This window comes from Semicossyphus pulcher, unplaced genomic scaffold, assembly GCF_022749685.1.
Source record: "Semicossyphus pulcher isolate SPU_LCO1_2020_fin unplaced genomic scaffold, fSemPul1.0.p SCAF_10, whole genome shotgun sequence".
NCBI lineage: Eukaryota > Metazoa > Chordata > Actinopteri > Labriformes > Labridae > Semicossyphus > Semicossyphus pulcher.
In genome coordinates this window covers 30,201,483-30,226,089 of record NW_027211604.1, presented here as the reverse complement: position 1 = coordinate 30,226,089, position 24,607 = coordinate 30,201,483, and the positions used below count along the sequence as shown (strand labels likewise).

The 24,607-nt window shown below is 40.1% G+C and overlaps 1 protein-coding gene across 1 annotated transcript in view; it reads right to left on the bottom strand.

The window, feature by feature from the left end:
• Positions 1–24,607, bottom strand: part of opcml (opioid binding protein/cell adhesion molecule-like) — a 210,940-nt gene that overhangs the window by 105,483 nt on the left and 80,850 nt on the right. Inside the window, exon 2 of the mRNA XM_069665916.1 lies at positions 74–309. Within this exon, the coding sequence (XP_069522017.1) occupies positions 74–309 (236 nt within the window). The remainder of the gene's footprint in view (positions 1–73; positions 310–24,607) is intronic.

Here is a 24,607-nt window from a genome sequence, read left to right as displayed (position 1 = left end):
ACTCGTACCGGTCCAATCCTCAAAAGAGTTTACAATTCTCCGTCTGTAAAAAATAAAACACACAAGGTCTTACCTTGAACAATGAGATGCACCTTTGTGGATTTTGGTTTCTTGTTTGTGAGGATGGAGCAGACGTACGGCCCTTCATCGTGGACATCCACATTCTGGATCTTGATGCTATATTCTGTGACTGCTGTGTTCTCCATCAGGATGACGCGAGGGTCGAGGGACCACTTCTCACTTCCTGCGAATAGGATGGTGGTGCGATTGAGCCACGCCACTCGTGACACTTTGCTGTCCACGTTGCATCTGGAAGTAAGAAAAAAAGAAAGAAATACAAACCCATTAAAAAACGGGGATATTTTGACATCCAGCTCTGTCTGATGAGGTGCTATGAGAGGTTATCTTGCTGCACGGTACAGTCATGATTTTGTTTGAGGGCAGTTGAGAAGCTGGCAGCTAACAATGTTAACAGAGACTTTCTCCATGCTGGAGAGAGACATTAAAAGGATTTTTATAAGACAGAACCCCCTGCAAAGCAGCCTTACCAGACTCTGTCTGCTCTTCTACCTTGAAGCACCGTTATGATCAGCTGTCTCCCATGTTCACAGACATCTTCAACACCTCGCAGGAGACATGCCACATGCCAGCCTGATTCAATTCCTTCACCATCAAACAACCAAGGACCACGGGACTTAATGATAACAGACCCCTAGCCCTAATCTCTGTAGAAATGAAGTCTTTTGAGCGCCTTTTGCTGTCACATGAAACTCACCATGAAGCTAGCTCACTGCTGTTTGATTCCACATATGAGTGTGTCCTATAAAAATACAATCATGGAGAGGGACCTGCGTGGATATTGACTGCCATTTACAGCAACCAATAGTGCTGAAGTAGGTTACTACCTCCATCCTCCAAACCTTTGTAAAAAGCACAGAGAGGATCCATACTGGCCTAACTTTACTGCTTGCTAGTTGAAGCCATGATTCTGCTCCTCCACCTCCACAGAACTTTTGGAACGCCGCCAGGCTCGTTAATGACGCTTCTGCCTCACCAACCAATCAAAATCAAGAAGACTTCAAATAACAACTTGATCAACGGAAATGGTAAAGGACAAGCTAATCCTCTCGTTTTTTCGAAGGTAACATTTTCAGATGTTGAGCTGCTGCTAACGCCAGGACCCGATTCCTTTACATTGCTGTATGTTTTATTTGTTTATTTCCGTGAATTAAAGCAAATATTAAGCATACAGAGCTATTTAACGGTCATTACCGAGGGAAGTGGAAGTGCCGCAGGACAACTAACGTAACCTAGCAACAGTAAGCGGCGGTGAGAAGCAACCTAAAATTGAGGTTGTGGGTGCTGCCAATGCAAAAAACGCCATTAGTGGACAAAGGCCCTTACACTCAAACGTTGCTTACTCAAACATGCTGTGAAGTCACACAGTTGGACAGTTATGTGCCCCGCCGTTGTGTGGTCTAGTGTAAAAAAGCAAAGCTAGTATGAAACCTTCCTGCTTTACAGCTTTTATTTGGGTTTCTGCATGAAAAGGTCTTTTTTCAGCAGCCGGAGTGACAGCAAAGAAAAGCTAAAGGGAGCTCGTATGTGAAGGTGGAAGGGAAGGTGAATCAAACAGGACATGTTACAAATCATAGATTAATCACAGTCATTATTTTGTACGATATTATTTTACTAGTTACCAAATAGTGCTGGTAACCAAACAGAAAACACTGTAAGAAGAGAAATAGTTCCATGTTAACTGTGGCTTTAACTGTAATCCTTAAAACGTGACGCTCATTGTTCTGGCTTTATAAAATGTTCACTTTGACCCAAACACTGCAGTATTTAAAGACACAGACATGAAAGAGAAGATAATCCACATCAAATCCAGCAAGTCAAGCAACAGTCTTTGAAGAGTTTCATTATATGTTGAACTCTATCCAACAAATATGGGAGAAAGCACTGAATGCAAAAGGAACAATATGTGTTCCTCCTTAGTGGGAGGAACACTCAGAGAACTTGAAGGGGATTATTTATATTTGCGAATCCTAAAGGAATGTAAACTTTTGGTCAGAGCGCTGAAGACAGTCTGGAGGAGCACTAATGGTCTTCAAGAGGGAAGTATAATTTTTAAAGGTCAGTAATGGCCATTTAGCTGTGGCCTTTAACTGAAGCACTGGAACTATTCTTATGGAATAAATGTAGCCGTATATCAGCCTGTTAAAGTCATGTCTAAAGAGAATCCTTGTTTCTGCATTCTTCTTCTTTTTTGATGTTATTTTACATTTAAAATTGAGTTATTAATGCAAACATGAGTTAGCATCTACCTATCCCTTATATTGAAGCTAATTGTGCATTTCAATCATGTTGTACAATTCGGCCCAGGATCAACATGCCAGTGATGGTCCTGGATCACAACAAACTTGGAGGAAGTGGTTTTGATTGGGTTATGCTCCTGTCCATTCTAATCACACATTACACAGACCAAAGCACAGTTAGAGTCCTTATAGTATTATCTTTACCCTTTGGTCCATGATTACAGTCTGGGATGTTTATCGAGGAACGTGTCCTACTGGGCAAAGTTATGTCTTCAGAGTTGCCAGATCATTAGGTATGATATCCATTCTTTTTCTTCTCATCATTAAAAAGCCACATTTAGTCTTTGCATTCTCCTAAAGGGTTAGTCCTATGTGTAATCTCAGGACAAGATTATTATAATAAATTCTTTGCCTATGAGGTGATAATAAACCAATAAGGAGTATGACAATGATTAACAGAAAGTTTGTGTGTTTTCTGCTAAAATGGGGCTGTTATAAGGATGAATGAAACAGTAAGGAGGGTTAGCTGATGGCAAGGCTTTATTTAATAGAGAGGTAATTTGATAAATAACAGATTTCAGTGCTCTGCTCGAGCAGTGTGAATACCTTCATTTTCAGTGGATCAGTTTGAATAATGCAGGCAGGTATAGTACGAGCAGAAGCAGCTGCTGTGCTCTTAATGTGTGAACTGCAGGCAACAGACTCTTCCAGCAGTCAGCTTGTGAGAAACAGTGCACCTCCAACACATATAGGGAGCAATACTTGTCTGTACTTGTTGTCTGGGTAGATGTTGTTCTTATAGTATAATCACAGTTTCTTATGGCATTGCATCGCCCAAGTGTCAGGGCCCTGTGAAGGACCCATCTGTGATTCACTGAAAGTTCCAGACATGACACAGGTTTCATTTCATTCAGTGCCAAAATTTAAAAAGTCATATCAGATCTGCTTTTGTTTAAATAAACTGCACTTATATTCATACTGTTCATGCAAGATGCTCAAATAATTTGTTTGTTAGTAAAACCATGCAACAAAGAGGTTCTGGCAACATAAGCTTGATCAACCATACATAAGACACAGAAGACACAGGTGGAACTACAGATGTTGCAGGATGCAACACATTGTCTTTATCAATTTAAAAAATACAGCAGCTTGGTCAGAGGCCCTACAGTTCAAAAATATGACAATCCAGGAGCCCTTGGGGTCACTTCTGCACATACAGGGCTATGTGGTCAAGTAAGCAGAATTTGTCGAGTATAAATATGCAACATCCAGTTAGACCTTGGAAATAAAGTGGGTAAGTTGGGGATAATATATTACAAACACAAAATAAAGCTTACTGAAAGAAATGTCACATTTTATAAACATGTGATTTACATTGCAAAATTGTTCCAAATATAAATGGTATAAATAACTATCATATAGATGTAGATACGTTATGCAATCATTGATTAGTACATTAGGTGACTTGTGTGCTGTATTTGAAGTAAATAACGTTTGTTTTGTTACCTGTAAGCGACTCAAAAATGACTCTTGAAACCCTGGTGTCCTGGATGAAAATCACATGCACATTTAACCCCTTCATTGCAGGTTATTTTATTTTATTTTTTAGACAGACTTGTATGTAAATGTTAAATATACTGTTACACTGTTAAACATATATTCCAAAATATCTGTTTAAAGTCTTAAAATGTATGGATTTGATGAAAATCCTGCGTTAAGCAATAAGCAGGACGAATACATACTTAATAAAGCTCATATTTTGCCGAATAATCCCTTTACCTTTCTGATTATGTGTGTGCAAACATATCTGCAGATACAGCAAACGAGGGCAGGTGAACACACCGATGCAGGTACTGGCCGCTCAATAAAGAACATTCCCGGCGATGTTAAAACCAAACCTCTGCCCTTGTACAGGTTATTACTATATTATTTATGTCCATCTCCTCTTTACCTTGGAGAAATATACAGGAAACTATTTGTATTCATTATGCTCTGGTAGCAGGTCCTGGCAATAAACAGATAAAGATATGAAGTCCATAATAAGAGAAGCACAACATACTTTAAAACCTCTCCACACACTGAAACGCTGAAAATAAAAACAGGTCATAAAATGTAAATATAAAAGGTTATCTTCCTCTCCTGCTATCTCTCTGGCAGGTGCTGCGGTGGTAGAGTAGGACTTAGTTAAATACATGCCAAGACTCTGCAGTGGAGAAAGGGCTGCAGGTGAAGGTGCTACAGGAGAAGCTTCTTCATTCATTTTATGAGTCTTCTTCTGTTGTTACTCTGTGAACACGTAGCACATTCTCACTCCCAACTCCTCAAATATGGCACTCTGGAGTGGTCCAATGTTTTAGGTCCAATGCTTAACCATCCCAATCTGCTCTCACCCAGGTGAGCTGAATGATGAATCCCACTTGATCTCAAATTGATTTTTTGTAATTAGCATATGTAACGCCCATATATTTAAACACTATATAAGGGCAGGTGCATGTTGTGCTGCGTGCAAATCAGGCACAAGGAGAAGAAGAAATGCCAACAACAAAAGGTAGTAAGAGTAAAAAGTGGTTTGACATGAAGATGGAAACAAAACAGCGTATTGCTCAAGCCAAGCGCTCCATGACAACAACAGGAGGAGGACAGGAGGAGGTGGTGATCTCGCCAACAGACCAAAGAATCCAGGAAATAATTGGAGGAGGTAGCAGTGACAGGTAATGGATTTTTATTTCATTTATTGATTGTCACGCCACAAATAAAAATCCAAGAGATATCATGTCAAAGTGAAAAACACTTATTTCCAGCATGGTCCACAGGTGCGCAGTCAGATGCTTCACTCGACAGTGATGCTCCGGGTGTGTCAGTTTCTGAAGCCCCCGACAGACGAAGATCCACTGCCGGGCACATCCGGGACTCATTCTACTCATTGTAATTCTCCTAAAAACATATAATAATCTAAATCTGATTATATGATGCATTTACCATATGTTTCCATGCATTGGACAAACAAGTTGTGGACTGTTTTTTTTTCTGATCTTGGAAAGAGTGCTCTCCACCAAATGTAAAATTTTTTCTTACCTAAGAGACAAGCAAAAATAAGCCAACATTGGTGAATCCTGGAAACCAATGGATACAAACAAAATAAGAAAAAAATCGTGGGTAAGATCAAAACTTAGAGAAAATGTGTTCATATATCACTTCTTGCATGAGGCCCAATGTTGTCTAGCTCTTTGTTATGAACGTGTGGTTGCAGTCAGGTGGCACAGACCGTTAAGTATGGAGGTTATTTGAAGGTTATTGAAGGTTGGAGGTGTTGGATGAGTCAAACAAACACAGGACCTTCATACAGGAGTGCGCGTTCACCACGTGAAATCAATAGTCAGTGCTGACTTGTTTTGATTTTATGTAGCGTGTGTTAGTCATGTAACATAACATGTTACATAACTCTTATTGTTGCATTTTCATGCAGAATCTGTAGGTGCAGGAACAGATTTTGGATCCAGAAGGTTCCTGTGCGTCCGATTTGTATTGAGCAATCATGTATCAGCAGGCTTTTGTTGTTTGTGTGAAGGGCCAAAGGGCAAAGTGCAATCCACTGTAATGATATCCTGGCTCCCATCAGCGGTCATCTGACAAAGATTTTACTTTTTATTCATCTGTATGAAGAAACATCTGAAGATATAGCCTCTGGGAGGGTTCTGAGATTGACCACATATCAGTATTTGTTGCCTGTTGAAAACTCTCAGCAGGCTTTATTTTGAAAGTGTTACTAGCTTTTCAGCTTTATTGTGAAATTTTAACAGGATGTGGAGGCCTGCTTTTGCAAAACTGATGCTACATGGTTACCTAGATAGTTGTATTGTGAAGCATACAGTCACTGATCAAAGTTCAGTATTTGACGAGCTGGGAATGGGAATGTGTTGCCATGTGATGAGGGAGATTATTTTTGAGAGAGTCCATTGTCCTGCTTCATACTCATAATGTTGCACTGTCCAAACTTGGAGCTGTTCAGTTCAGTTTAGTCCTCCACTGCTGGCGTCTGAGTCCCTCCTGCGGAGCTACCAGAGGTTAAGTGCTCAAGGTCACCTTGTCTGTACCCACTCTGAAAGGATGAGCAGGAGTGTTCCTTCTGTGGGACTCACACCACTGATCCTCCAGCGTGTGTCTTTGACCTTAATAGGGAAAAATGACCGACTTATCTGCAGGGGTCTCTCTTTATCCAGATAGGTTTAGTGTGATTTGGGGATTTCTGCTGTTAACTTCCACAGTTGAGTTCATTTGTATGTAGCTCACATGCAATAAAAATGCATCTGAAAAGACTGTGAACATCCACAGATTGTAACTTGGTTATGTAACTTACTTTCATTTGTGCAGATTTTCACAGTTTGTGGCAGAAACAAAAAGCAGTTCTCAGCACAGCAAGGTCTGTGAATCACAAATAATAACCGAGTGAAGACTTAAGAGCTCCATTTTATTGGGGGTACAGCAGACATTTCTGTGGCTGACATCTGTAGACCAGAGTTTATTACACTGGGAGTTCAGGGTGGCCCCACAGCACCTTTCACTACTTGCTCTGTTTAGTTTGTGTGTGTCTGTGTGTTTTCTAAAAGCATATAGATTAAATGGATGAAATAAACTAAACAACGGCAGTGTCAGCCCAATACATATACTGCCCTGCTACAAAAGCAGCATTGTTCAACAGGGATACAAAGAGAAATCAATCATAGAGGAAGAAAAGCTCCCAACTTCTCTGATGACATAAGCAGAGCAGAATGTAATGCGGAGACAAAACCTAGGAGAAGAATGTTTCTCCCTCTTTCTATGCATAATTAACTAAAACAGCACATGATCTAAGGTTTTACCAAAGATGATAATTAAATCACACAGTATAGAAAGCCTTCACGATCCTAATCTGAACAAACTGAGGGCCACGTCTGATCATTTCTTACACAGTTGTTGTAAAGACAACCTGCACAGAGCATTATTCTTAACAAGCACCTTCATGTGAGGTATTTAGGTCATACTTTGACAGAGTTTCCTGAACTTAGACACGTCGCTGACAAGATGGCACATTAGGTCTGAAACCCTAACATCAGACAGCAGACAGCTTTCAAATTGGCTGCACTTGTGAGAGCCAGTACTTGGAGAGGAGCCAACAATGGGTGCCACTGTCACAAAGTGTCCCGCCGTAGCACTCAGCTGACAGTCAGTGTACTTTTCTCAATTGCACTTCAAGGCAAAATGGTTTGTGCTCGGTGTCTCTTGTGAGAAACTTTGGTTGGGTTTCAAGCGAAATCCCACGTTAGCCTCAGAGCTCCATCAGCACGGCAAGGTAAAGTCAATGATGATTTTTGTTTTTTCATAGTTGTTCATTTTATTTTTTCTCTTATAAGCCATGCTAGTGGCATGGCTTGGGGGATGGCAGTTTTGATTGGTCCGTCACTATTATCCAGAATTACATACCCCAAAAATTATTCATTGTACAGCCCGGTCTCCAGCCCTATCTTAAGCTCACAAATGGAAATGGACTATACTTAAATTGCGCTTTTCCAGTCTTCTGACCACTCAAAGCGCTTTTACACTACATGTCACATTCACCCGGGGCGACTGTGGCTCAGTGGAAGAGTCGGTCGTCTTTCAATCGGAAGGTCGGAGGTTCGATCCCCAGCTCCCTCAGGCTACATGTTGAAGTGTCCTTGGGCAAGACACTGAACCCCAAATTGCTCCCGGTGGCATAGCCAACGGGTATGAATGTGATATCTGATTGACAGTTGGGCACTTTACGTAGCAGCCTCTGCCATCAGTGTGTGAATGGGTGAATGTGACATGTAGTGTAAAAGCAGCTTTGAGTGGTCGCAAAGACTAGAAAAGCGCTATATAAGTACAGTCCATTTACCATTTACCCTGTCATACTCACATTCACACACTGATAGCAAAGTGCCAATCTCCATTCGGGGTTGAGTATCTTGCCCAAGGACACTTTGACATGTAACTGCAGCAGTCAGGGATCGAACCTACAACCTTCCGATTGAGAGACGACCGACTCTACCACTGAGCAACAGCAATTTCCAGGCCTAGTGCCACCAACTTACATTTTCTATCATCATAATGAAGAAATGTTTTTAGGTAACGTAACTGGAAAGAATGTTGATTCTGAACATATCAAATGTTTACAGACCATGAATGATTATTCTCTTTGCTATAATAGTCAATCTTGCAACACACTTTACTCTCACCGTTACAGGGGGGTTGGGGTTAGTTGAGATATACGATTTTTATTCACATCTTACATTAATAACAATCACTCCCAAACTTAAACCAGATTTCTTGTTTTCGAGTCGAGGTGAATTGAAAAATGTCATTTTAATCCTTTTAGATCACATCCCCGGTAATATTGTGCATCTATTTGACAATATAGGCCAAAAAAAAATACAGAAAATCCATTTCTTCGTATTCTTATATCAAAATCCGATCAATTTCTCTTCCTGTAAAACAAAATTTCACGCGTGCTTACGTAAGTTAGCACCAAACAATTTCAACCAATCAGTCTGCAACATTTAGCCTCAGAGCACCAAGAACGCTCGTCAGTTAGCTAGCTACTGCGCTGTGGAGAACGTCTGTCTACGCCAACTTCTCAACGATCAAATCAAATCCCTCTAATGATATGTCCCGCCTGCACGTCCTGTTTCACTCGGAAATATGTCACGATACGGAAGCTAGATACTCTGGAAATGCCGTTTCATCTCGACTTTAATAATCTGTGGAGTGTGAATGCAGAAGTAGGACTCAGTAATATTCATGGACTCATGGCTGTTACAGTACATGTAGTGTTTCTCTCACTCTAAAAAACATCTGTGAATATAATCCAAGCGGCAACTACATTGTCACCATAAGGCCATTCGGAAAGTGGTTTAGTAATATAAATGGTAAATGGATTGTAATTATTATACTGTGCTTTTCTAGTCTTCAGACCACTCAAAGCTGCTTTTACACTGCATGTCACATTCACCCATTCACACACACATTCACATACGCAAAGGCCTAAGAGCCAATATCCAATCAGATCTATGCCCATTCATACCTGTTGGCTCTGCCTTCGGGAGCAATTTGGGCTTCGGTGTCTTGCCCAAGGACACTTCTAAATGTGAGTGTAGCAGTCAGGGATCGAAACCTAAACCTTCTGATTGAGAGACGACCAACTCTACAACTGAGCCACAGCTGCTTCCAAAATACAAACATAATTTCCAGGAGACAAGGCTGGAATAGATATTCTTGGGACATTCATGTTCCTCAGAGAATATAGAAAGGACTTTGGTGCTCCATCTAGGTTTCCTATACCATGGGGTTGATATTTTACATTTTTAGTTAAATTTCTTCACAGTTATAAAATAAGTTTCCATGAAATGTATTATGTACAGTATACACGGTGTCCAGAGGATGAATCACTATGACTTGTTTGATCTTCTGACTTTTTAAAGTAGTGCTTATCAGTGATTTCTTAACATTTTAGGGCACCGCTACTTCAATGGTGGCTGAGGTAACATGCTCCTTTAATCTATTGACAAAATGGAGCCATTGAGCTCCCAGTTTCCCAGGATCCATCACCCAGAAAGCTAGCTTTCAGCTTCTATTGCTCGATGTCATCAGGTGCTGTAAAACCGCAGCTCTGCTGTTGTTCTTCCTTTTCCTCGCTGGGTCTTCTCTGATGGATTTCTGAGCAGAGGTCCTCTCCAACAATGTGGCCTGCTGAAGGCAGACACATTATCTCCATGGCAGCACCTCAAAGGCCTGCCAGAAAATTGAAGCTTAATCTTTGACACAAAGTCTGACAGCTGCCTTTACAAGCAAACAGGAGCAACAAAGCAAGTTAGCGCCAAGCTGTTCAATGCTTTCGAGAACAAAGGGGCAATCAACGTTTGTGACCTGCAGCCTGGGAAGTACAGCAAAGATTGCTTTCAGCCCCACAATCACGATTCCAGTGGCCTGGCTTCCAGGAAAGATTAATTAACGGACAAAGCTGCACACCAAAGGACTGGTTACTTGAACTTTCACTTGGCATCAAAAAGCGTAATAGTAACAAGACTAAGCATACGACAGCTTGACTTTGTTCAGGTACGTGTGTGGATTCTCATTCACTCAGTCTGTTTACTATCCTGGCACCATTATCCCACACAAACAGACTACAACAATGCATCACTCTGCCAGATCCCAACATTTCAATCTGCAAAATGATTTCTGCTTCAATTACTATTGTTGTCTGCTGTTATTTGCATTTACACTTTGCAGGGATATTAAAGAACAGGTCAAATATCTAATGCAGTGAGCAAAGCTTCAGTTGGTCAAAATATGTGTTCCTTAAATAGAGTTCAGAAATGAGGCAATAATGTCAGTAACTGCTATAACTGCAGTTAAATTGAATTTTACTATGTACTGTGTAAGATTCTATTGTTTTTATTGCACGCCCGAATGTAAGCAGGGCTTTCCCTCAGGTGCACTCACACCCCCTCCTGTTTGCTCCCGTCCTCCTGAAACCTTTGTTTGATGTATTTTATCTTATTCTGTTGCACATTGACACACAATGCCTGTCAAGGTGTCCAAACACGTTTTCTCAAATGTGTTTGCACTCTGACGAATACAACCGTCTGCGTTCACAGGTGAGCTTTCTATCTCACAGCACAAGTTCTTTTTTTCCTGTTTAAAGTAGCAGCAACTGGTACATGCAGGAGTCAAACAGAGGTTTGTATCCACAACAGTCCAACAGGGTAGTGAACAACAACGAGGACCATAGCGCACACAGGAAAATGGAAACGACTGCGGGAAAGTAGGACAAAAATGACAAACATAATAGAATGCACTCACCTCATGTGGTTATGTTTTGAAAAACAGCCAAACTTTAGGAGCATGTTCAGTATTGACTGTGAGCTCTTGATAAATGGCATAAAAACCCAGAATAGCAATCACATGAATACTGTCAACATGCTGCTCAGCCACCTAACAGGCACTGAGCTTTCTATTATTATTTTCCAGACCCAGGCTCTTTTTTGGTATTATTTGATATGCAGCGCACCACTGTTGCATCAATATTTCAGGTGCCAGACACAAAAACAGGAACAAGGAATGTACCCAAGAAGCAGCTGCTTTCTCAGCAGCATTCGATAAAATAATAAAATAATACAATTTTACATTATATGCCCAATGCAGCTTTGAGGGCTATGCACTGAGAAAGACATTGAGAACAGAAACATCTGTGAGTCAGCTCCCCTCTCGCGGGCCCACAGGCAGAGTTTAGCTCAGACTCTGGATAAAAATACTCAATATGGCTGGTATGCTGCTTGGCACTCGTGGCCCTCGCAGACCTAAAAAGTAGCTAAGAGAAAGTAAACTGTATTGTTTTGTGAAATGCTGTGGGTTTGTGAGATATGAGAATATTTTCCTCCACAGTATTCAGAACGATGTTTAACAAGAAGAGAGCAGCCAACAGCTGCCAATCATAAAGTGAATAAACTCTGTTCTGATCATCACGCCACACTGCCCAAAATGTCAGCACCTATGAAAATTTCCATTTCCCACAAATCTGTGGCAAGTTCGAAATTTGCATATCTTTAGCATTCTGTAGCAAACAGTTTGTATAATATCGATGTGTGAAAGGGAAGGTTACAACACGGCGAGCTCTCGCCCTGCAGAGTCCCTGGGACACAACGAGTGACAAAGGATTCATATTAAAGACAGATTATTGTTTTCTCTCCACACAATGCCTAGCCTTCAATCCAATGGACCTCACTGGATGAATAGCATTACTCATACTGTCATTTCCTACTGCCACTGCAGGGTCAGCCATATGGGACTCTAGCTCTATCACAGCGCTCCATCAAAGTCCAGACGTGACTCGGAAAGTGGAGAGAAATACTCCCCACAGGACAAAAGTGACAGACATTTTAAGTATAGAATAAGGTACTCTACTATTGAGCCGGTGCTGGCTTTGTGGTTTTAGTCCAATATTAACAAAACATGGCTTTGACAGTTGAACGCTGTTAAAACAGTTTGGTTCATATATACATAGGCCCTATTGGGCTGTAAACAGGAGATTGTACTTCTAGAATCTGCACCATATTTTGGGGGATATTTTTCTTTGGTCAGAAATGTTCGTACAACTTGAAGACCTTGAAATACTAACAATTAAGAAGGTGATTTGTTCATTCCACCCATTTCTCAGGCTCATATTAAGACAGTCATTGACCTCAAGGTGATGCTGTTGAACATTCTCTCAATTATCAAATAAACTGGAGATAGCTTCTCTGCCAAAAAAAATTCAGTGTTTACATTTTTCCCCCTAAATTATCAAAAAAAATTTTTTTAACATGCTGGCATTAACAACTTTGCTCGCTTTGATTTGAAGTTGTTAAAAAGAAATTTGATATGTCAGTCCAGTAGCACAACATAACTGTGATAGGCCCATAAACACAGACACACACAACCACTCCAAACAATTTTAAAGCAGACACTTTATGTCACCCTGCTGAGACTCACGGCGCAACTCTCATCCACACCAGCCAATGATCAGAACCACGGACAGCAGCCGTAGCGACACATTTATCTGCTCGAATCAAACAGTCTGCCTCAAACCACCAAAGCCTGATTCATTTAAACTGCAAAACATCCGAAATAGCTTTGGACATGCACTGTATGTTGATAAGCATAAAACACACAGCCAAAAGAAAAGCAGAAGCTTTATACTGTGTGACAGCCCCGATACAATTACATGCAGACTTCATCTTCATCATTAACGGCACACCAAATTATATCACAGACTCACAGCAGGTGCGCATTTCACAACAAATATGAGAGGTAACGATCATACTGCTATAAATCTAAATTCCATCCCAATATGAAACAGAGAAACCTGTACTCCCCTATTAGAAGTTCATCCTGCGGGCCTTATGCTCAGCAAAGTCTGTGACTGCCAAATTTCTGGCTCTGCTGTTCTCTATGGACAGTTTTGCCAATCCAATATACCAATTAAAAGGGTGGTACAAATATCTATCACACGCATGATCTAACTGATTGGTGAAGTTAATTTTATATCTTAACACTATATTCCTGCACCACGGTTGGCTGACTTCCTTTCACCCGACATGTTTGATAAAGTGGCAGCAGAGGACGTTCATGTGTAGTGTGTGGGCACCGGTCGCACCGCAAATCCTATGTAGCGGTCAATTTCAATTGTGTAATATATATATATTTGGTATCAAAATACCTACAAATATGTCTTTGGTGACAGTCATTTAGTGATGACCTTGATTAATTATTTGAAAGAAAATCAAATTGCTTCTTGTCAGTAAAAGAAGCAACAATTTTCGGAGCCATGTTATTGCCACTCCAAATTACATGATGGATATGTCAGCTTGTTAAATTATAATAAGTCATACCAGTGGGCTACACCTGATCAGTATTTGAAAAGTTTTAGTTTGAATAAAGGTCAGTGGTAAAAGTTGGTGATTTCGATTAGTTACAGATATCTCCAATGAACATTGCCACCAATAAAACACATTATGAAATTGTAGATATCTTTATTAAAATCTTTACTTGGCCTCAAATTTGAACATGTCAAAAAGCCATTGTTATTACCTCAGATGATTAAGTGTTAAATGGCTGGGTATTCTGTTTCTAATAATTTCACGGCTTAGTTGAATAATTGATTCTGATTGGTCAGTTATGGCAAACAGTCATCTTCTTCTGTGTAGCAGCCAGCTGCAATGAGAGACAGATTATTGGGGACGGAGCTCTGACAGAACCTGATCTCAGGAGCCACTCTGAGCACATAAATCTGCATGAAGAAGACATTTCACTTCAGCTCGTTCACAGTAATATGTCTAAGAGGCAGAGACACAGTGGCCGAAAAGAGAAGAAGAAAACTCTGAAGAGCAGGAAAATGAAGAAGGATATTTCAACTCACTTTGACAGTTATGGGGCAGAGACCCTCAAATAGGTCCTGCGGTAATTCTTGTTCACCTTGTCTGACTTCACAATAAAAGTTCAGCTTAATGTGAAATTATAAGAGCCAAGTGGGCTCATTTATAAAGGCAACTCTTGTCATGGACAAAGTTCTTTCTGTAGAATATAAAAGACTTTAATGTGGGTCAGAGGTAGAGTCGGTCGTCCTCCAATCAGTAGGTCGGTTGCTCGATCCTCAGCTCCTTCAGTCTACATGCAGAAGTAACCTTGGGCAAGATACTGAACCCCGCATTGCTCCCGGGGGCATTGCCTGGGGTGTGTGAATGTGAGTGAATGATGACCTTGAATGACACTGATACGCTAACGTATGAATGTGTATATGACAGGGTGAATGTCACATGTAGTGTAAAGCGTTTTGAGTGGTCAGAAGACTAGAAAAGCGCTATATAAGTGCAGTCCATTTCCCATTTAGCAGAAGAAATATTTTAATAATTATTTTCTTGGCCTTTTATGCCTTTATAGAAAGGACAGTGGATAGTGTCGGGAAGAGAGTGGGGATGACACCCAGCAGGGGGCCAAGGGTGGGAGTCGAACCCAGAGCTGCCTCAATGAGGGCTATGGCCTCTGTATATGGGCTGCTGATTTAACCGCTGAGCTAAACCGGTGCCCATGAAATCATTGTTACATCGTAAAAGTCCTTTCAAAAGCAATATTGTGTCTCCCTGTCCAAGTTCTTTGTGGTTTAACTTCTCTCTTGCTGCACATTTTCACCTTACTTACTGAGGCATCATGCATCTGAAAAACCTTCTTCCTCTGCTGGGCTACAATTGTTGCAACGGTACACAGTATGACAAATGATTTAAATGATTTGAAAAGGCATGTTGTTCATATTTGCATAGATCACAGCGATATAACTGATAAAACTAATCACCACACTAGCAGGATGGTTACATATGGTGGAAACACTTAAAGTGCTAATGCTAATGCTCTACGTCCACACAACGTACAATAATATCACAAATTATTACCATAAATTATTCATAATTACTCATTCAGTATTCATCTATTCAAGGTCATGGGCATTAGCTGCTATATACACCAAATGGATGCTACTGCCTTGTCATAGTTAATCATGAGAAGCAGATAACTGGTGGGCAGCCTCAGAGCTTGTGTCAAGGCTTCTTCATCATTACAATGGTGGGTGTAAATGCAGACAGCTTAAAGTGCATAGTGGCAGTCTGATAATGGCCAGCGCATGCAATTATTACACCATTAGTGTTGTTTCAAATGAAAAACAGCTTGAAGCAACAAATAAACTAATCTGGTGTATAAGTGATGTCAGCTAGAAACAAACACATTTAGTACGTAGAGGGAGGCCCTGAGCGTTGGTGTCATTTGCCTACTTTCCCTAACAAGGACTTTCTATCACTGTGTCTCCAGCCTCACATGCAATATGAGCCAACTCATAAGCAAGCAGCTGAGAACTGTAGGAGTGGTGTCCAATTAAGTGGGAGTGAATGACTGCTTCATTAATCCATTGTAAAACAGATCCGGAGCAGCGAACAGGAACAGGAAGTAATACATAAGAGAGAACACCTCAGACAATGCATTAGATCTGAACAATATATGTTAGTGGCATTAAAAGCCATTCATTTAACCCTGTTATTACTGAGCTATTTAGTCTTAACAGCATGTAACAAACATGCGACAAAGAGCCCATCACAGCATCGGTTGGAACAATGCCTGAATCTGTAGCTCATCTGAAAACAGCATTAATCAAACATGAAGTCAGCAAAGTAATATAACCTTATAACTAGGGCTGTCAAAGTTAACACGTTAATAACGCTCAAAGAAGTCTTTGAAAAAAACCTGCACTTCCCGTGACAGTCGCTTCTCCATCGTCATCCATGGACAGGAGGAGCTCCATCTTTCGCTCTTGGCCAGTATTAGTCTCCTTTTGTTGGAGCCATAATGTAGTTTTTTGTTGGTTCTATGTTTAACACGGTGACTGTGTATTATCATGCTGTTCTGATATCCAACACCAGGTGGAGTACAGGAGTGCATAGAGGTAATCCCCCGGTGATGAGGTGCCGATGTGAACGGTTTGTTACCGTCAGTGTGTCGTGCACGGTCCGTTCAGCTTGCTTTCTGTTTGAAGAATGGAAACATTGCGGCAATATAACGGACATCGAAATCTGCCTTGATGAACTTGTTTGAATGCCGATAAAGAAAGGGGAATAAATTGATCAAAAGATAAACGTGCATGGATGTTGATTTATTTTCATCCCAGAACACGCGTCTGAAACTTGTTCATCCATCCACACTTCCCTGGCTTGTTTAGATTGGTTTGTTTTAAAAGTCACTTCAGATTAACGTTGGGAGGGGTTCAAAAGGGAAAAAAAGATATTAAAATACTGATTTTTGCCGTTGATTACCATGGCAACGATTGAAGCTTCAAAGCATTAGGATCAGCCCTATAGTGAAAAAGTAATGCTGAATATTGTTAACGTGTAATTTTTGACTGAGAATATATAAATATTTTGATTAGACAGTCATTATGAAAGATGGGTGCACATATTATATCTGTATAATATAATGTAATATAATATAATAGTGCAAAAATACTTTATACTGCTGTTGACCCATGCCACCTAATTCAAACAGAGGTTATGGCTACTTATGGCTTAAATTAAAGTCAAGCTTTGTATAATAGTCAAAGAACAGCTGCCACCAGCGTTAGTGGAGCTGGCTCTCCATTAACCTCCTGTAAGAGTGATACAGTGATGATTAACACATCATGTAATGTTTCTTTTTGAAGGTACTGTCATATTGTCAAAGGGGATCAGCTGCTGGTCTCTAATGATCCATTTTTTTTCGTACAGAATAAAAGACAAATTCTGAATTCACTTTTATTATTCATGCTGTTAGATTCTTTTCAGTCCCTGGACAAAAGTGCAGCTGCAGAATGGAAGGTGCACTGAGTGATATTAGGCCATAAATGAAACATGCTTTGCTCACTCTGCAGTCTGCTTGTCGTCTGACATACTGTATGTAAGGGGGCCTTCAAGGACCCCAGACTGCAGAGTGCAATTCAAAGAAGAAAACAAAGTCAGTGATTCAAAGATGATAAAAAAAAAAACAACAACCATATCGGTAATGCTTCTGTTATTCCTCTATTTTTATGTGATGATATTTTCTATACAATATTAAGGTTTTACATCACATCAGTAAATGAGAGAGAAGAGAATCAAGAGAATACATTTCAGTTATCGAAAACAAGAGAGACAAAGTAGGCGGTGATGCTGTTTTTTTATGGAAACTCTTTCACTCTTTGTCCAATCTTTTTCTCCGTCTTTCCATGTAAAACCAGCAAAAACAACAAATATGTATGTTTTAAGATTATAGACAACAAAAGTCACTTTCAGGACAGTGGATAGAGATAACAATAGACATACCATAGACGTCCTGGGGCAAGTCTTTTTTTTCCATTAAAGACAGCTATATGCACTTCCAAAAAATCAATCAATCAATTAGATATTAATATCAATATAGATCAATGCCAAAAATCATTCGGAAGCAACACAGAAACACTGGGAAAAAATAAAATGAATCTTTTGAGCCTCCATCCGTCTTTGTATCTAATTCTTCTCCAACTGTTTTCATCATAAAGAAACTAGAATATAGCTTGAAAATGGGGAGCTACAGATAACACTTGAGCCTGCTGACAATGTTTAAATTTGAATCTATATATTTTTTAACAGAAGCCTCTTAGAGAGGCAATAAAAGGTAGTTATGTCAAGTAGGCTGCTAAAATAATATAGCCACGTATGACTGTCAGGGTCCCTTAGCTTTTTTTATTCATGGTTATTCTTCCTGAAAACTCAGTGGCAACTGTGAGCGTCCGGCCACTGCTCCCTAGAATGGTGCTAGAATGCTCCCTAAGTGCTTCTATTTTCTTGGTTATCATTGTTACAAGTCCTGCCCCATGTAACATCTGATTGGCTGCCTGGAGTGTCAGCAGCAACCCCAACACATTTCAGTGGCCAAACACAACAGAAGCTGGGTGCAGAGGTTTCTCTGTAGATCACCACATGCTGCCTCAGCTCTCTCCTCATCGGGAACTGTTGAAAATAGTCAGTGGCCCTCTGAAAAAATGGACGAGCTAACCACAGCTAATGATAGCGAGCTAACAACAATCCACAGTCATCCAGCAACTCATTACTGTTAGCATATTCACTAACCTGAAACAAGTCCCACAGGTCACAGGCTGCTGAACCACTTTACATTGGTGGCAGTCACTTGAACAACTATGTTCAAAACGTTTGGCATTAGTAAATAAGCTAGCTAGCATACTTTGTCACTGGGGATTGATTGAATGAAAACACGACACATACACGTAACAACAACTCCCCTCTGTATTATTACCCTGCACCTCCGTACACAATGTGACCTAACAGTCCTCTCTTTGTTCCTCATCCCGCAGTTTAAGTTCATTAACAGCACATGCAGCCAGCAGTGTTTGACTTATCAGTTCCTGTTGATAAAGAGTCAGAGGCTGAGCACATTACAGCTTTCCTCAGATCTCTGCACAGGCTTGCAGTGTGTTGTGAGTTTGATGTCGGAGGACCTCTGCTTCTTGTCTTTAAATCACTCAATGGTTCGGGGCAAAAATACATCTCTGATATGCTCTCATAATAAAAACCCTTCTGACCTCTCAGATCAGCTGGGAGTCGTTGATAACTGTACCCGACTTAAAACAAAACAGGGTGAAGCAGGGTTAGTTTTATGCGTCATGTATATGAGACGAAGCTTCCCGAGGATCTGAGACTTGCCCTAGCTTTGACTCCATTTAAATCAGTCTAAAAGCCTTAACTATGTTCCTCCTCCACGTGTTATTAAAATTTCAAACTGCTTAAAATTGCCCTTTGCACTTCTCTGCATTTCTTTATTTTCAGTTCCTAAATGCCTAAAGCCCTTTGAATTAAATGGAGTGTATGAATGTTCAGTGTCTGCCCTGTCTTTACTTCAAGTTAGCTCTGCATTAATTTTGCTACAAAACAGACGTTGGGACCGTGACATTGCTTAACCCTTAAGACTCTGCAAAAGAAAAGATCCACCAGTGACTACATTATTATTTTATTGTTATTTTGGCTTGTTGTGATGTACTTTCTTGGAGTATTTTAAATGTTTCATAGACCCAGAATCTGTACAACTTCACCTAAAAAGATAATGGTTAGGTTACATTTTGTGCTTTCTAAACTTTAAGCTCAGAGAAATGTGTTGAAATACATGTGTATGACGCTGCAGCTGATCCTGAGCTGCATATATTTTGAACCTGCAGTCTCCCATCAGCCCATCATGCCAGAAGGGTCAAAAGAACACAACTTTCAACATCTTTTTATTCTCATTAACAGCTTCCCAGTGCTAAGATTAGATAAGATGAAACTTTAATGATCCCATGAGGGAAATTGATGGGATGGCACTCTACAGTTCTAAGAAAGTCAAAGCGATCCGAACCTCAGGGACTTGATACGAACTGTCAGCAGGTCAGAAATTTGCCTTTCATTTGCAGACTCCAATGTTTAAAAAAAAATCATTATAAGTTCCTTATACTCTGATCCTGTGCGGTATCACTGACTAAGAAATGAAATAATGAATATGCTCCACACTGCAGCTTCAGAGGTTGGATTTAGGATTAGGTTACTCTTGGTTTCAGTGTGAAATGAATCTTAACAGGTGTCCAACCCAAGCATCCAAACTAGTTAGCTCGCTGGAGTCCCATTCGTTTTTGGATTACAGGGACAAATCAATCCACCAATGAAGAACAGCCATGTACCACCCACAGAATCAAGTAAGAGCTTTCAATTAGTCAGTACATTTCATGTCCAGGCGGGCTGAGGTTTGCCATGTTGATTTAAATTAAGCTGCTTTGCACCATACTTCAACCGGAAACTCAAAGACTTCTGCTGCCTGGTGCTGCTCTCCAGCCCTGAGACAGCCTCCAGAAAGCCCCAGCAGCCAAAGCAGCACACCCTGGCCCCAAGCCTCAACCCGAAGCCTCTGATCAGCCTCCAGAAGTCTGAGATAATCTGCTTAATTCAGAAACATAGGAGAGGATGTTTTAAATCACAAAAACTTTTCTCTGAATTATTTTGATAATAATCTTGTTAAGAAAAAAAGCAGCATTTCTTTTCCTCTTCTTACACTTCCATAGATAACTATATATCTTTACATGACCTGATTTTACCTTAGATCTATATGATTTGGACCTAATCCCACTCAGTTCCTGTGTAGTTTTCTGTTCCTGAAAGTCTGTAGAGTCTGTATGACAACCTGATCATAGGCCGGACTCTCTCATCAAACTCGCTGTCTCAATCTCCCTTTCTCTATGTCTGTTGTACATTCATATGAATTATCCTGCCCATTTAAATTCATGTCAAAAACAGGAATTGCGTACCACTTTAAGTGTCATTTCAAACAATCAAGTATTTATTGTTAAATAATGCCCTCAGACTTATTACACCACAGCTCTGCATGGCTTAAGGAGTTCCTGAACATATTTAAGAGCTATGCTTATGTTGTGTAATGAGTAGAAGATGTTTCATGTGTCTCATTTTCCAGACGCTGTCAGGCATTCAGAACATTATTTCGGTATCAGTAATCAGACTGTTTGCTCGGCTGCTTGAATGCAAACAGAAGGAGAATATTAATAGTTCTGTTGAGGTGAATAAACAACAAAGCACTGGTGGGGCATGTAATACCTGGCACGTAAACAGTTTCACTTCAAGGGACACGCATTAATGCTAAAGACGGCTGATTCAGTAATGTGCAATGTTGCAGAGCGCCTTCCTCTCTCATGTTAGCTGTGCTGTGTCTCAGTGTGATCAGCTGCTCTTTTATGTTTCAAATTTGACTTTTATTACATTATAATGGATTTACAAAGGCTGCTGCATGGATCTCTGATATGTGCATCACTTTTTTCCAAACTGCAAGGAGTAATGTCACAGCTGGTTTGCAGAGCCTGTACAACATTTGACAATTATCCTAGCTTACTGATACACCGCTACATTTCAGCAGCATTTAAGTCACCATATCTACATGAAGCATACAAACCCAAAATAAGTGAGGAGAGATGGATTAGACAGAGAACCCATTAATGTCTGTCGGTCTCTCGGGGTTACATGAAATCATATTGTGAGTATAATTGTCCATTCTGGCAATTATTTGACAACCAGTACAGCTACCATTGGTTCTTCTCTGCATGCCGACATTGTAATTTCTTTGTGAGCTGACAGCTTTCCTTGTGGCTGCTGCTGGCTGACAGATCACACTTCATTCACAACATACAGCCAAAAGGTAAGTTATAAACAAAAGTCCTACAAGCAACTGTGCTGCCAGACTTCACAGAGTGATTCAAAAGATGCTGGCAATATCTTCCCAAAAATTCTTATAAAGCTACAGCACAATTTACCAGATTTATATTATTGTGAATGTGAAAAAGGTGTTATTGGAACAGTGTTTAATGTATTAGATGATTTAGTTTGTAGCTGAAGCTGGTGGCTCATTTTACAGCAACAAGAAAGTGCCAAACATAACTCAGGTTAAATAAAAATGTAAAACAGATTAAAAAAGTAAAGTGGTGTTTAAACACTGGTGCCAAGGCTTGAACAGTTCTCAGCTGCAGGGCTCAGATGGTCTTTGCCACTCATAGAAACATCCTGTTTATAGTCTGCTGAAATGATAAAACAATGGCTTTATATAGTTAAATTAAGAATGTCGACTTTATACTTAATAGTTATATTTTTTGTCATTGGTGCTGTCCTAATGCCTTGTGTCCATAACGTGACGCTCAATAAATATACAAATATTCTGACATAAATCAGCCTGTCACCACATTTCATTTAGTAATATCATTCTTATATTGAAAATAGGAGGCCCTAACACCCAGTTGCTTTCCCATTCCAGCATCATTATCCTGTCTGTGTTAAAATGCTAAGCAAGAGTGACAGAGGCATCAATTTGTGTCCATTTAGATCATCATGGTCACTAGAAACTCATTTTAAACTGATTTGGTGATCTTTAAATTGATTGCACCATGCCAGTCTTTCGACATGTTCCCCGAGCCATATGCCACCGCAACCTTTACAAATGTGTGCCAGCAGTGGTTTATTACTCTGCTGAGGAAAAAATATAATAGCTCAGACTGAAAAAAAAGAGCAAATAACTTGGTAATATGTTGTCTGTCAATTTGTGATATGAGATTATAAATTAAATGAGCCGCAACACTCTCTGTTATTAGAGGTAGATTTGCAGTCAGCATCATTTAAGCACAGACTGACATTCCTAAAAAACACACACCTAAAAGAGGGAGCATGGAAAGTAACAAACAACCTTCTGGGTAAGAAGTAAAGTCAGCACTGTCAGTCAAAATTTTAATTTACTTATTAAAGCGACAGTTACTGTACTGCAGTAATACATACACCAGCAAAACAGTGGTAGCTCACAGTATGATAAAGCACTACTTCAGTACCTGCTGGTTTATTTTAAATAATGCATCAACAGGTTTTCACCTCCATGTCAAATACGGCAGCTCAGTCAGATACCAACACTTCAAAATATGAAGCTGTAGGTACCTCATTAGCTTCAGCTTTATTCGTACACGGTCAAACTAGCTATAACACATAACAAGCGTTTTGGTTTAACTAATGCAATAATGCTATTTTATGCACTTTGGATGTGCAACAATTATATACAATCTGTTACAATGTGAAATGGTTGCAGTTTGATTTGGCACCAAAATAACTTCATGGTTATGGTTCAAAAAATTCACAAGTACATATTTACAATGTTTCTTATAATATGAAACCAATGCACATTAAGTTACTTAAAAGAAGTCAACTAGAATAACACCCCAGCTCTGCGATGAATATCAAGTGTGTCCGCTCTGAGTGGACCTTCATGCTAGTCCCACTGTGTCACCAGACCCTTACTACACATTAAACCTGCCTGAGGCCAGTATGCAGATGTCACACAAGAGGGGTCCCAAAAGACTTTGAAGCGTTGACTAAGCTGCTATGGCCTACGAGTTTGGAGTTAGAGCTGGCTGGCTTGGTTTAGACTTTGAAAGGAAACCATAGACAGTCGTGGCTCACAAAACACCAGTGCCTATGTTCAAAGCTAATCACGGGCCAAAACAAAACAAACAAACAAAAAACAACAACTCTGAACTTCTTTTCTGCTTCTGCATAAGAGATTAAAGAAAACACACCCACACAGCAGCCGCTAACCCGAAACCTGCCTCTTCTCAGTGCTGAGTGCAGGCCAGCAGGCAGGTTCAAGTGTGGAGTGGACAGTCAAAACAAGACAGTGAAAGGGGAATCAGACAAACATACTGACTAGGGTCACATTTTCATGCTAAGAACAAGCCCTACTATTAAGTTAAACCCATACACGTGACCAATATCTACAATTTCTGCAGAAGGGAAGAGCAAACTACATCCCCCATAGCAACTGTCCAAGTGAAGTGCCAGACACAACCAAACTCACCTCAGTTCCTTTTCCTCCATGCAAGTGTTGTGGATGGCAATGTCAGTCATTTCGTTCAAAAATACCAAAACAACTATGAGATAAGATGCCCTAAAATTGTTTGATGCAAAACACGTACGCAGATATTAATGTAGGTGTAAATTATAATTAATTTGGTCATCCTCTAAACTTTAATCCAGCACCATCCACAGAATCAGAATCAGCATTATCGGCCAAGCTTGTGTACACATACAAAGAATTTAACTGTGGTCTATGTATCATCTGACCAGATACATTTGAATTTTCTCTTTGGCCTTGTAGTAGGAGTATTGATTAATCAAGTCATGATGATGCAAAACCTGTTTAAAAAATAAGGGAAATTCACAGCTATCATTGGGCTATCCCAGTTGTCATTGGGTGAGAGGTGGGTACACCCTGGACTGATCGCAAGTCAATCACAGGGCTGACAGAGACAGACATTCATATCCTTATATGAAGACCAGAAAAATAAATAACTAATTAAAAAAGCATAGGCCGTAATGAGTAGTTATGATCTCAGGGGTCGTTCCCTCCCTTGAATGAAAATTAAATAAAAACTGTAAATTCTCAAATGACAGCCGGTAGTCAAATTAAAGCTGACTCTCTACAAATAGGCAGGGGCGTCGTCGGCAAGAACAGATAAAGGCTGGTCCCAAACACAGGCCGGGAAAAAAAGAAAAAGAAAAAAGTCAAATCAAGTCATTTATAAATATATTTTTGAAATATTTATGAGTGATGGATTTATCATTCTTTTTATTTCCAAATATGAGCCAATA